General features: G+C 41.1%; 1 protein-coding gene across 1 annotated transcript in view; it reads right to left on the bottom strand.

The window, feature by feature from the left end:
* Positions 1–5,416: 5,416 nt before the first annotated feature.
* Positions 5,417–12,973, bottom strand: part of camk1da (calcium/calmodulin-dependent protein kinase 1Da) — a 49,663-nt gene continuing 42,106 nt past the window's right edge. Inside the window, exons 7-12 of the mRNA XM_058077367.2 lie at positions 10,894–10,969; positions 8,134–8,246; positions 7,043–7,121; positions 6,835–6,922; positions 6,494–6,719; positions 5,417–5,878 (exon numbers count right to left, since the gene is read on the bottom strand). Coding sequence (XP_057933350.2) covers positions 5,754–5,878; positions 6,494–6,719; positions 6,835–6,922; positions 7,043–7,121; positions 8,134–8,246; positions 10,894–10,969 — 707 coding nt within the window. The 3' untranslated portion in view covers positions 5,417–5,753. The remainder of the gene's footprint in view (positions 5,879–6,493; positions 6,720–6,834; positions 6,923–7,042; positions 7,122–8,133; positions 8,247–10,893; positions 10,970–12,973) is intronic.

Genomic DNA, 12,973 nt, shown 5'->3' with positions numbered 1-12,973 from the left:
GCATTGCCTCATATAACAAATACAGTGGAACCTTGGTTAACATCCGCGCCGGTAAATGTGTTTTTTGGTTAACATTTATTCACAGAAATGTCCTTCCTTGTTATCAATTTTGGGTTACAGTTTTGGAGGTGAGAAACTAGTGAATTAAAAAAAAAACCCAACCCATGTCAAAACAGGAAAGTGGTGGTGGTTGATCTCACTGTCACATCGTGTCTTTGGGGACAGTCGCGCCTTCAGTGAAGGCAAAAGTAATCTCATTTACGTACAGTATTTATACACATTTTGAATTGTTTTCTAATGTAAACCTGTAAAAAACAGGGCTGTGAAATGATTATACATTTTAATCAAATTAATCAGTTTTCAAATTAATCATGATTAATCACTATTTGCAACTATGCACCAATTTTTACTGTATTTTACGAACACAATTAGAGAGGGTAGCAATAACTCTTGCTCTTGTGAAGGTGACCAACATTGTGTAAACATTTTCGGCTTTCTGGATAATTGATTCAGTTAGTGTCTGTTTTGGTTAGCGTCAGACCTTCTGAAAGAAATTAATGATGTTAACCAAGGTTGCATTGTAAATCATAAAGCAAAACTGACTCACTTAAATTATACAGCTTTAATCCAGAATGTGTTTAAAAAAAAACATGGCTGCTAAAATAGCATTAAGGCTAACTTTTACATTTGAGACAACGGAAATGATTTGTGTTCACAATCACATACCTGTCATAACGTACTTTTTTTTAATTGACGTAGCTCATTTTTAGTCGAGTACTCAACAACAAGCCTTTAGCATCTTTTAGCAAACTAGCATGCTTTAGCGTAGCACACACAAGACAAACTGGCTATTTCAAAGTCGCAAAATAATACAAAAAAGAAATGTTAATGTAGTATATGGAATGTAGATACAGTATTTTTTTTTTACCTTTTCCTTGGTTATTTGTTCTTGCCAGATTACCCGAATTTGCTTTTTTCAGGGAATGGCCTTTTAGCGAAACAAATAATGAAATAGCTAATAGCTAAGGTCAGCCATTATGTGCCACCTTACATGAAATAAACCAGCACCTCATACTGTACTTTACTAAATACATTCATTTCAGCAACCTGTACTATTCTAAATACATTCATTTTCATGTTTGTAGAACTGAAACTCTTATGCGACTGTTTTAATTCCAGGTGGGTGCTGCGAACTTTTCATTTTTACACAAGACAGCCACTAAAATGATACAAGAGCATATACGTTAATGCAAACACATCCATTATGCATGAGCTTGAAGGCAAAATAGATGAGAGCCGCTCCAGTTCCATAACATTGCGTTTCTGAGTTGTCACAGCTTTGGCCAATGGAAAAAAACGTAAGCCTGAGATCATTAAACTTTGTTTGCAGATGGACAGACACCGATATGGTATCAGAACACTGATTTTTTCACCCTCCACCTTGCCCTGTCTTGACATTTTAGATACAATTAACACCCTGAACCACCCACCCACCCACCCACCCACACACACACACACACACACACACACACACACACACACAACCTTCAAGCCACAACAGCCAAACATTTGTAAATATCTTGAAAATTATAATTTATATTCACAATCTTTGTACACAAGCATCTTTGACACAGAGGATTTCATTCAGAAAGCAATGACACAAAAGCTCACAGAACATTCACTGATGTGCACCACATCACATTATTTCAGTTTGCAACCCCGCCCCCTCCCTGACAATCAATTTACAATGTAGGGATTTGAACTTGTAGGTCAAAGGGGCATTGTGAGAATCTAGTCAGAATTTACAAAAACAACTAATTTGGATTCAATTCTAGCAAGGACACTTGTTCCCTGTAACGTGCCAAACTTTCAATAAATATAGTTTATTTTCAGGATTTTCTGACAATGCATAGCAATCAATGTTTCTATGTACAGTGTACAGGGTCATGATGAATAATCAGATTACGTTGGAATAAAGCCCTTATGTCATCTTTTTAAATGAAGGTAACGGCAAAGTTGATTTCCTCTGAGAAAACATGATTTTTTTTCGGAACAAAATGTTGCTACTTTGACACAGTCACATTTGAATAAAAAAAAAAAAAACTTTGTCAAGACAATTACTGAGACAACATTTAACAGCATTTAAAGACACGCTAAAAGGACAAGTGCGTTCATGAAGACAAGTACACAGGACAAAGTAGGTTTAGGGAATATACAGGTTAACCTACATGCGGTGGCTTTAAACATTTGCATAAATACTTACAACTATAGGGCATTTTGGAGCTCACAAAGTATGTCACCATGACCAAAAAACAGAACTAAGGACTCACAAATATCACAAAGGTCTCACAAATGGTGTGTTTTTGCCCAATTGAGGACCTGTCATGCTGTGACATTCGTCAGTAGCACTCTTACAGGGGAGAAATATCCCCAAAAAGATGGCAACTAACAGTAGCTATCATATCAAATCATACAAAATCTATCAAATGTTCTCAGATGTACCTAATATTCTTGTCTTTGGCTACATATTCACAATAAAGGGATAGCAACTAATGACAATCGGATATGTGTGAAGTGTTGATGTTTTGGAATATAATGGAATCAAGTCATCAAGTCTAATGCTGCATTCTAGAAAACTAGAAAGTGAGACTTTTCCAACCACCAAATTGGTGTAAACCGCAGCTTCACTAAAATGCATTACTGCTGTGCCTTGTTTATTGTGGTTAATTGGTTACAGATGAAGTAGGATTCAATATTAATTAACAATCCAGATTCAATGTTAGTTAAAATTTGATGTAGTTAAAACATAGAAAACCTATTTATGACTTTGTAAATATGTTTTTTCCCATTATTACAGCCCAGTAGACATGAAATAAAATCCCTTTACGCTCCTATTATTCTTTGTTTACACCACAAAACCTAGTGAGCGCCAATATTTCCAACTTCACAGCTGACTTGAATGCAGCATTTTGACCAAGAACAGTTACGCTCACCATGGTGAGGTTCGGAATGGTAAATCCTGATCTGACTGCATCTAGTTCCAACCTGAAAGCCAACCTGAAAGCCAACCTCACCACTGTTGTTGGAACTGCAACAGAAGGTACCAAATAGCGGTCTATACAGATCAGATACTTAATGGAACTGAACTATTCTGCTTGGTAGTCATGTTTACTATCTTTTATAGCTCTGGTTATCTGATCTGATTAAACCAAACATACTGTAATTCTATCATGGGCATGCCTACATGCTGCCCTCAGCACACAAATGGAGTGAAAGTGAAACTAAACCAGGGAAGCCGCCAGCACACAGTGCAGCTGCAGTTTTCCCTGAGCATGACTGAACTGGGTGCAGCGGCAAAAATCATGGCTTCAATAGAAAGGCGAGGGACAATCATCATCTAATTTGGACAATTAAGAAAAACGCGTGATAAGTTATGTACATCATCAAAAACATTATGTACACCATATGGACAAAATAATTTGAGTGAAAATGGAAGAAAATATGAGCTTGGTCTCCCTTTGCAGCCAGAAGATGTTTTGGAGCTTGTCCACATCTAGTATATCACCCAACCATGCACCAACAAATCAGGTTAGTTAAGGGATATTGACGATGCGCTTTTGTCCATTAATGATGTTAAAGGAGACCTATTATGCTCAGCTACACACGTTAACCAGCACAGAAAGCTTTCAAGTTCTTCCAGAATCTGCACCTATTCAGCTGTATTTATTTCATTCAAAGACAGTTTTTGCGGGACGCATGAAATCCAAAGAAACTCAATGCCCGGCAGCAGGCACGCCCACTCCGCTGTGGTTGGTCATACTCCCGAGTGCTCAGAAGGACTTCCGGTTTGTGCCGCTAGCTGCGAACCTAACTTTATAGTATAAAAAAAAAAAGTATATAGTTGAAAAGCTCTTGTTAAAAGATCTTCTTTTAACATACAGCCATGTGTGTTGGATAATGAATCCGATCTGGAAGTAGAGACTGTATACACACACACTCTATAATGCTAATAATCCTATAACGCTACAGACAAACGCTTTTGCTCCATTACTTACACAAACTAAACACAATTCGGACACTGATAAACTGTTACCTACTGCTTGCTCTTCTGACTCTTCCACACGTGAAGAGTGAAAAGCCGTTGACAGATTAAAATGTATTTCTTTTGCTAGTAGGGAATCAGGAACTCCAACCAAACAAATGTGGCTTTCCCATACAAGTCTTTGCTAGCAAGGTAAACAGATAAGGAGCGCTTAGGGAAGGGTGAGGGAAGCAGAGATTGGGGGAGGGCAGAGAGCTTATTTGGCTTACAGTCCCACCCATATAAGGAAGTCTGCTCCTTTGTGATGTCACAAAAGGGCATTTTTACCACGCCTACTGAAACCGAGCATTTTGAGCCATCCCAAAGTTCTTTCAGGGCTCACTTCCAAATGTGCAAACCTCATTATCTGAAACTCTGGCATCGTTTAGCAGGAGAATACTAACATTCTAACTACATTTATAGGTCAGAAAAGTGTAAAAAGCAGAATAGATCCCCTTTAAATCTATTGTAAAGTAGGTAAACATATACTAAAAAAAAGTTAGTTTTTGTTACCGGTGGCAAAGCAAGTGTAATATCTTAGAATAGTCATCATTAATGATGCAATTTATGTTTTCAATATGCCAATAAAAATGAGTTGCAGGCTGAAAATAAAGTACACTTTGGACACCCCTGATATCGTGTTTGTCCCTCATACGTCTGTATGTTTAACAATCTATGAGTGCCTTAAAAAGCAAGAATTTTCTTTTTAAAGTAAAAAAAAAAATTAAAAAGTAAAATACAATCTCGACTTCTTGTCTGATAAACATTGGTGGGTGGCGTTTGAATTTCTGTGCAAAATACTCTAACTCATGATTCTCCCTCTCAACAGTCATATGGTACTTTTAAAGCACTTCTTAAAGCACAAACACAAATAGACAAGCAAGCCTAAACAAAAAAAGGGCTTAAAAGTGCTAAGTGTAGCATTTCAAACATAAACATTGTTGCTTTTGTGTGCAACATGAGTCAACGCAAATGGAGGAGACGAAGGGACCAGAACGCTTTTGGACACACAGCAGGAAGATGCACATTAAATACGTAGTTAGTAGTCATGTTGTGGATGGGGGATTATGGGAAACCACCTGAACTCAATTTAGGGATTTACGAGTTGAAAGCTGGTAATTTGCATGAGGTAGTGGTGACCTGTCGATTATGGCCTCCTTTATTTACAGTAATTCTACCGATGCAGCGCTGATAATTTGACAGTGATGGCTTTTTCAAAAGTACAACCTCTATGAATGAACAGCAGTCATAGAAACATGAAAACATTCCAGTTGCCAACAGTCAAACCCAAGTTTAAGAGAAAAAAATGAAATAAAAGTGGCGACGGAAAGACAAGGTGACATTGACTAATGTGACACAGCGCCAGGCAGCTCAGTGAGAGTCAGTGATGTAGTGGGGTTGAACACACACTGTGGCCCAGTGTGTACAAATCTCAGTCCTCTGCTCTCCTTAGAGCAGGGCGAGGAACCAGTTGAGGGGCAGGAGGAGGAAGAGGTGGTGGTGGTGATGGGTGGGGGGAGGGGGGGCACTCCCATGAAGAAGTTCAGTGAGGAGACAAAAAAAGTTGAAACAAGAGGGCCAATCTCTTCCTCTCCTGCTCTCCTTCATATCCTTGCGTCCCTCCGCCTCACAGCGCCGTGGCCTCCCAGCTGGTCCCCCGCAAGATCTGGCGTCACTTTGTCTCCGTGAGCACCGGGGCGGGGACCACCGAGGGGTGCGGCCGGCTTAGCTCCGCCCCTGCTGCGGGAGCAGCGGCTGCAGATGCCAGACTGCAGGGAGTGGCAGGGGTGGGGACACCTGGAGAAGGTAACAACACAATTTATCATCCTTTTTATCACTACTTTTTTGTGCAATTGTGCAAAAGGGAAAATAATATAATGACATTTCAAGTAAGTGGATGTGTGACTAATAGTCTGGGACATTGTCCACTGTGCTCAGTCTTGGATAGGTTCAGCTCTAGATGGTTCTGACCACACTCGCGGATCAGCTGGTCCACAGACTCCTTGCCGTCCTGAATGAGACCAATGACTGTCATGTGGTCTGCAAACTTCGGGAGTTTCACAGAAGAGGGATATAATACTCCCCAACTGACTCTGGTAGAGCTGAGCTGGGAGAGCTTCTGGAGGAGGATCTCAGGGGTGATGGTGTTGAACGCTAAGCTGAAGTTCACAAAGAGGATCCTTGCATCGGTTCCTGGGGATTGAGGTGATCCAGAATGTGGACTGCATCATCGTTAAGGCAAACAGCAAGCGGTCCAGCAGGGGGCCTGTGATGTCCTTCAGGTGGCTCAACACCAGTTACCACCACCACCACACCAGATTTCATGACCATTTCATGAAGTTGAAACTTGGAACTAATTCCACACCACGGACTCAGAAAAAAATGATACCGATATGAATGTGTGCTACTCACATTCCTTGCGTGGGGCTGTCATGTTGTTATCAAAGGATGAAGTTTGACTCGCTGCTGAGCCGGCGTTCTGGCTTTGAGCCGGCTGGTTCCGGTCTACCTGGCTCGGATCTTGTGCCAGCTTCTGGCTCAGCCTGTGTGGGTTGGAAGAGTCCACGCTGTTCCCCATGCTGCTGCTAAGCTGCAGCCGCCTCATGTGGCGAACCACCGCGGTGGCGTTGAACGCTTGCTGAGGAGGAGGTTGGAAAAACAAGAGAAAACATTTACGGCAGTCTTTATACCGCAAAGTGATTCATCTTCCCGTCATATATCAGCAGAGCCTGAAGGAAAGACAGGAAATTTACCCTCCATTTGCTCTTGGCAAAGTTCTTCTTGATCTGCCGGCTAACAGACTCATGGATGTTCTTGCAGAGAGCTGTATCTCCAGCGATCCTGACACACAAGCAAATACTCTGTTAGTGCATCACAATCTCTATCGAGTTAATATCCTTTTGTTTGCCATTGCCACTGTGATTGTGTGTGTGTGTGTGTGTGTGTGTGTGTGTTGCTCACCAGGGATGTCGGAGTGCCTGTTCACATGTGAAACGCTGGCTTGGATCTTTTTCCATTAGACTGCTAATGAAATCCTTGGCTGGGAAAATGAAAAGAAGTACACATAGAAACCACAACACAGGATTACAATCTGCTGTAAACTAGGCTTTATCAGCCAAAAAAAAAGTTCATGGAACAAAATATCACAGATATCACAACAATGATGCTAAATTATATTATGCTGGGGTTTTGTACTACAGATGAACAATGACCCAAAACATTCTGCCTCAAAAATAAAACAGCAACTGGAAACGGCTGCTTTACAGGCCTGGCAGAGCATTAAACATCAGCGTCTAGTGATGTCAGTGAGCTCAAGACTTCAGGCAGTCAATGCCAGCAAAGGATTTTCAACCAATTATCAGAAATATGTTTGTTCAACCCACTGAATTAAAGCTGAAAGTCTGCACTTTAGCTACATATTCATTTGAAATTCATTGTGGTACTGTACAGAACCAAAATGCTCAAAAAAAAAATGCTCAAAATGCTTTGGGAAGTCATGGTAGCATACATGTCATAAAAGGTATCCACAAAGTTCTAGACTCATTAGACACATGGTCAGTGACTTTTAGTTGCCAAGTCCCTGCAAAGACGTTTTGGTTGATGGCCGCCTTGTTTTTCAAACAACCTTGACAAGGGTTTGCCAGTCCCTACACGTGTGTAACAAATTTAGTGGTGTTTGCACTAAAAACACAAAGGTTATAGTGGATGTTTTGTACAGTGCAGTGAGCTGTGTGATAAATGAAAAAAAAAAAAAAAAAAGAAACAGCGCAGTCATGTGGTGTATTTGTCAGAAAAATAACCCAGGCAACGCAGCAGGGACACATGTTTGACAAAATTATCACCCTGTTGTGTGCAGTGGATACCCCATATACGTCTGGCTTGGCAGGTTTTAGCGGGTTCTGAACACCATCTGTTAGAAAGCAGGCCCTTTCAAATGTCCGCACACATTCCCACACTGATTTATTCCAAGTTACATCAGAGGCGCTGTGGGGTCCATATGTGCTGCACTGAACAGGATGCAAGTGGTCAAGGGAAAGGAGGAAGACGATCACCTGAGTCCGATATGTCGTCCCAGTAGGGTGCGTCAAACTCGTAGTCTGCTTTCAGGATCTGTTCAAACAGCTTGGAGTCGTTTTCGTCGTAAAAGGGAGGATAGCCGCATAGCCTGTAGACAGGAAACATTTCAATAATCTCACAATGGGGTGAGGAATAAAAGTGGTACTTCCGTTTACTGCTTTACATCACTTAATTAGATGATGAAAGAACACTTTTCTGAAGGCTTGTGGATTGTGTACTTCAACCTTTTTTATAATAGTCAATATTTTCTTATACTGTATTATTCCAGTTCAATCCCACCCTCGGCCATCTCTGTGTGGAGTTTGTATGTTCTCCCCATGCATGCGTGGGTTTTCTTCGGGTACTCCGGTTTCCTCCCACATTCCAAAAACATGCTAGGTTAATTGGCGACTCCAAATTGTCCATACGTAGGTATGAATGTGAGTGTGAATGGTTGTTTGTCTATATGTGCCTTGTGATTGGCCGGCCACCAGTCCAGGGTGTACCCCACTTCTCGCCAGAAGACAGCTGGGATAGGCTCCAGCACACCCGCGACCCTCGTGAGGATAAGTGGTAGAAAATGAATGAATGAATGAAAAATGATGATGATAAAAATGAATGAAAGTGACCCCCATATCCTTAAATAGACACTTATGCTGTATATATAAAACACTGATGAATATAAACTGTGGAAATAAATACGTACTGTATATGTAGAAGCACTGCCATACTGTAATAACAGTATTTTTGCTATATCCCATATGAGCTTACATCACCGACTTAGCCCAAATTGCACTGGCACCCTTGCCACTAGTTACCTGCATCACCTTAATCAAGATGACATGAGATTAAGTGCTGAACACAAATTGCCTCAATCTACCGTTAGAACCTCCCTAATGAGATGATCAAATTAATGCCGATCCACCAAAACATCATCTGCACCTCATTACCGAAGCTCTGCATGCACCGAGAGATTTTCATAAAAAGTCATTAAAATGCCGTTCCCCATCAATACACACACAGACACACACAAGTAAAAAGTCTGAAGAAAACAGGACGGTTGCCTGCTGTGAGGAACAAAGTCTTTCCTTTGGTTTGTCTTCAGGTGACGGACTCAACCTGGTCACGTCCACCTGAATGAGCACATGCATTCTAATATCCACACTATGAAATTGGCTGTCATTCACTTCACCTACTTTCCAAGTGAACACACAAACACACACACACACACACAGAGAATCCCAGGTGATTATCATGGCTGATTACCTGATGTGATCCTTCCACCTGAGCTGCAGCTAAAAGCTAACAAGGTCTAAATCGCCAACCTAATTGTGCAAATTGGCAGCAGGGAGGCAGTCTTTCTCTTTGAGTACAAAAACACACCCACACAACTTTTTTTCTGTGTCCTGTTAACCTGCTACTGACCTCTGACTTCTGGCACCTAGTCTCTGTCAGGTGGAGAACACACAGACAGACGTAAACACAAACATAGACTTAAATAATATAGTGGAATATAGTATGTCACACACATGCTCAATTAACCAACTACTTTTTTTTGTTCCGCCAATACCTCATCAACAAGGCCCGGAACCCCCCCGACACTCTTCACAATCCAACCCTGCCTCATCCTGCCACTTTGACACTTTCACTATATGCGTTACGTTAACGCCCAGTTTTGGACTCTTAGGAAAAACAATCAGACTGCACTTCCGGAATAACAAACAAAAAACAGACTGTGTACATATAGTATTTATACTGTTTATTCTGTATATTTTGTATTTTTCATTCTTTTTTAATAGATGTGTCTGCACCTACTTCACCAAAACAAATTCCTAGTATGTATTTGATCATACCTGGCAATAAACCCTCTGATTTCCTATTCTGTATGAGTGATTGCGTGAGATGGTTGCAGCAAAAGGCAAAACAAAGAACAACCAGAAAAATGCATCTGGATCCATTTCTATATAAGGTCATCATGAAGAGCTGCATCTGGCTCTGATGACGGCGCCGAGCAACATCATCATCTTTGCACCTAGCACACACTCGCTCATGCATAGAGATCAACTCATACACATACATACTCATACACATACATACTCATATTCATTCATTTTCTACCGCTTATCCTCACAAGGGTCGCGGGGAGTCCTGGAGCCTATCCCAGCTGTCTTTGGGTGAGAGGCGGGGTTACCCTGGACTGGTCGCCAGCCAATCACAGGGCACATATAGACAAACAACCATTCACACTCACATTCATACCTATGGACAATTTGGAGTCGCCAATTAACCTAGCATGTTTTGAATGTGGGGGGAAACCGGAGAATACCCACGCGTGCACGAGAAGAACATGCAAACTCCACTCAGAGATGGCAGAGGATGGAATTGAACTCGGGTCACCTAGCTGTGAGGCCTGCACGCTAAGCGCTTGTCCGCTGTGCAGCCCACATACAGTATATGTGAGCTTTAATTAACAGCAACTGCATGATTTATGGTTGGGGTGTTCAAAGTGCGGCCTGGGGGCCATTTTTGTTGGCCCTATGGCAACAGCAGCAAAAATACAACAAAACCGTCATAAACCGTAATAAAAAACAATTATGACAATTTTATGACAAAGTCATTCTGAGGAAAGAAACTTTCAAGAAAATGTTAAATTAACAATGTGTGGATGAAAGAGTAGATCTTTTGGAGTAAGTATGCATGTATGTGACCACCGCATGCTGCTCAAATCAATGTTTTGGAGATAATGTCGCACTTACAGAATATAGGCAATCACTCCAATGGACCAGCAGTCCACCGCTTTGCTGTATGGCTTCTGGGCAAGAACTTCCGGTGCTAAAACACAGGGAGACAACATTCATGAGCTTCTTAAAGCCTCTTAATTACTGATGAAACTCTTTTACAGGAGCTGTGCGGTCATTTATGCACCGTTAAAGCAGGGCTTGGTCTTGTAATAGTAGTTTACATTCCTGTCAGCTTGAGGCTGTGTTTATGTAGCAGGGTGATTTTTATTCAAGTGAAATTGAAGCTGCTTTATACTCTCCATTATGGTGGGAAAGGGAAACATTTCTCAACTATCAGATGTAAAATGAAAACCATTTTCCATGACAACAGAAAGAGACCTGCTACTCTATTTTAGCACATATTATGCACAAGAGCAGACGATTTGGTGTGCAGATATGCAGAAAAAAAGTACTCATATGGGTCAAAATACAAAGTTTGCACATGTGTGCTGAATCAGACAGCACTTGAGTTTGTTTATATTGAGTCATTGTAATGGTGTGACTGTGTTCTGCTTTTGATAGGTTCCAACATCTTTGTACACTGAGGTCATTACGTCTGGTTCCTTTAGAACGTAAGATTAGCCTAAGTGGGTTTAGAGTTAGTGTACGTCAGTATACATGGAGTTGCAGCATTGCACGTAAAGCCAGGGAGGGAGGATGGGGCTTAGTGCATGTCCATGTCCTTATTAGTGTATCACTACTAAGTTAAAATGGAGTGAGTTAAAGTTTTGATGGAAACACATTAGCTCAGCATTGGCTCAATCATTAAGCATTGTGTGCATCTCCTTCATATTTGGCTTTCAATCTGAGAATTGTAGTTGTAATTATATTTAAAAACACAGGACCAAGTAAACCCGTGCAGGAGGCCAAGGTGGGCTTGAGGCCCAAATTAGTTGGATGAAGAAAGATTGAAACAAAAGGAGGAAAAAAAATATTTAAGAGTACTTCTGACCATTTAAAGTCAAATTCTGACTTTAAAGCACATGAAGTCATTTTTGAGCGCAAGCCTACATTCTTGAGCTATTTTTAAAATCAGATGTGAGTTTAACATGGCGTTAACATGCAGTCATTACATTATCTTGTTGATGCAAGAGTTTTGACATTGTCAGAAAGTTGAACAGTGTGCCTGTCCTTTGTCACAACACATTCATGTGCAGATGCACACGCATTACACACATACAGTTGATGAAGAAGGGAGGAGGAAAATGGGTCTGTCAAGGCTGATTAATGATTAATACTATAAGTGAGTAAGCATGCATGAACACACACAAAGATGACCCAGCCTGCATAAATGGTGTCAGGCGAAAACAAGATGGGCTCATTGAATTTTTCATGACTGCTCGGTGGCAAGATCCCAAGAACCACAACTATGTTAATTTCTAACACATTTGCACAAACATGATGTGAGTGCTTAGCATGTAGGTCACACGGTCAGGAAATGGAGAAGAACTGGGTTTAATTCTCTGTGTGGAGTTTGCATGTTGTCTCTGCACTCCAAATTGTCCATAGGTATGAATGTGAGTGTGAATAGTTGTTTGTCTATATGTGCCCTGTGATTGGCTGGCGACCAGTCCAGGGTGTACCCCGCCTCTCGGCCAAAGTCAGCTGGGGTAGGCTCCAGTGCGAATAGGCGGCATAGAAAATGGATTGATGAGTGGATGATGTGACAAAATGTGACAACTGATTGGTCACTGAGTGGGAATTTTATAGGCTCGAATCGTTTATCGGCTCTTATATTGTAAGTGAACCAGCATCATAGTACGACATATGCGGACTTTATCCTCAAATGCATTCAGGATAAAGAGAAATCCTGCATCGTAGTACAGGACTTTCATGTTAATTTGGTCAAAGTCACTATAGGAGAAGTTTGTCAAAGCACAACACCTGGTTTTCGCCCAAAATGGCAGGTCCAAACCAAAACAGACAAATTATGGGTTTTTGAGACCAAATTTTGTGACGATCTGTGAAACTGAGCAGCATAATTTGGCAACTTTTCATGCATGGGAAAGCCCCTATATATGCGAATAAATAACCATTAATAATGGAAGAATAACCT

This window comes from Doryrhamphus excisus, linkage group LG2 (genome assembly GCF_037039965.1).
Source record: "Doryrhamphus excisus strain RoL-2023G ecotype Guam linkage group LG2, RoL_Dexc_Guam_v1.1, whole genome shotgun sequence".
NCBI classification, from domain to species: domain Eukaryota; kingdom Metazoa; phylum Chordata; class Actinopteri; order Syngnathiformes; family Syngnathidae; genus Doryrhamphus; species Doryrhamphus excisus.
This window is presented reverse-complemented; position numbering and strand designations above follow the sequence as displayed.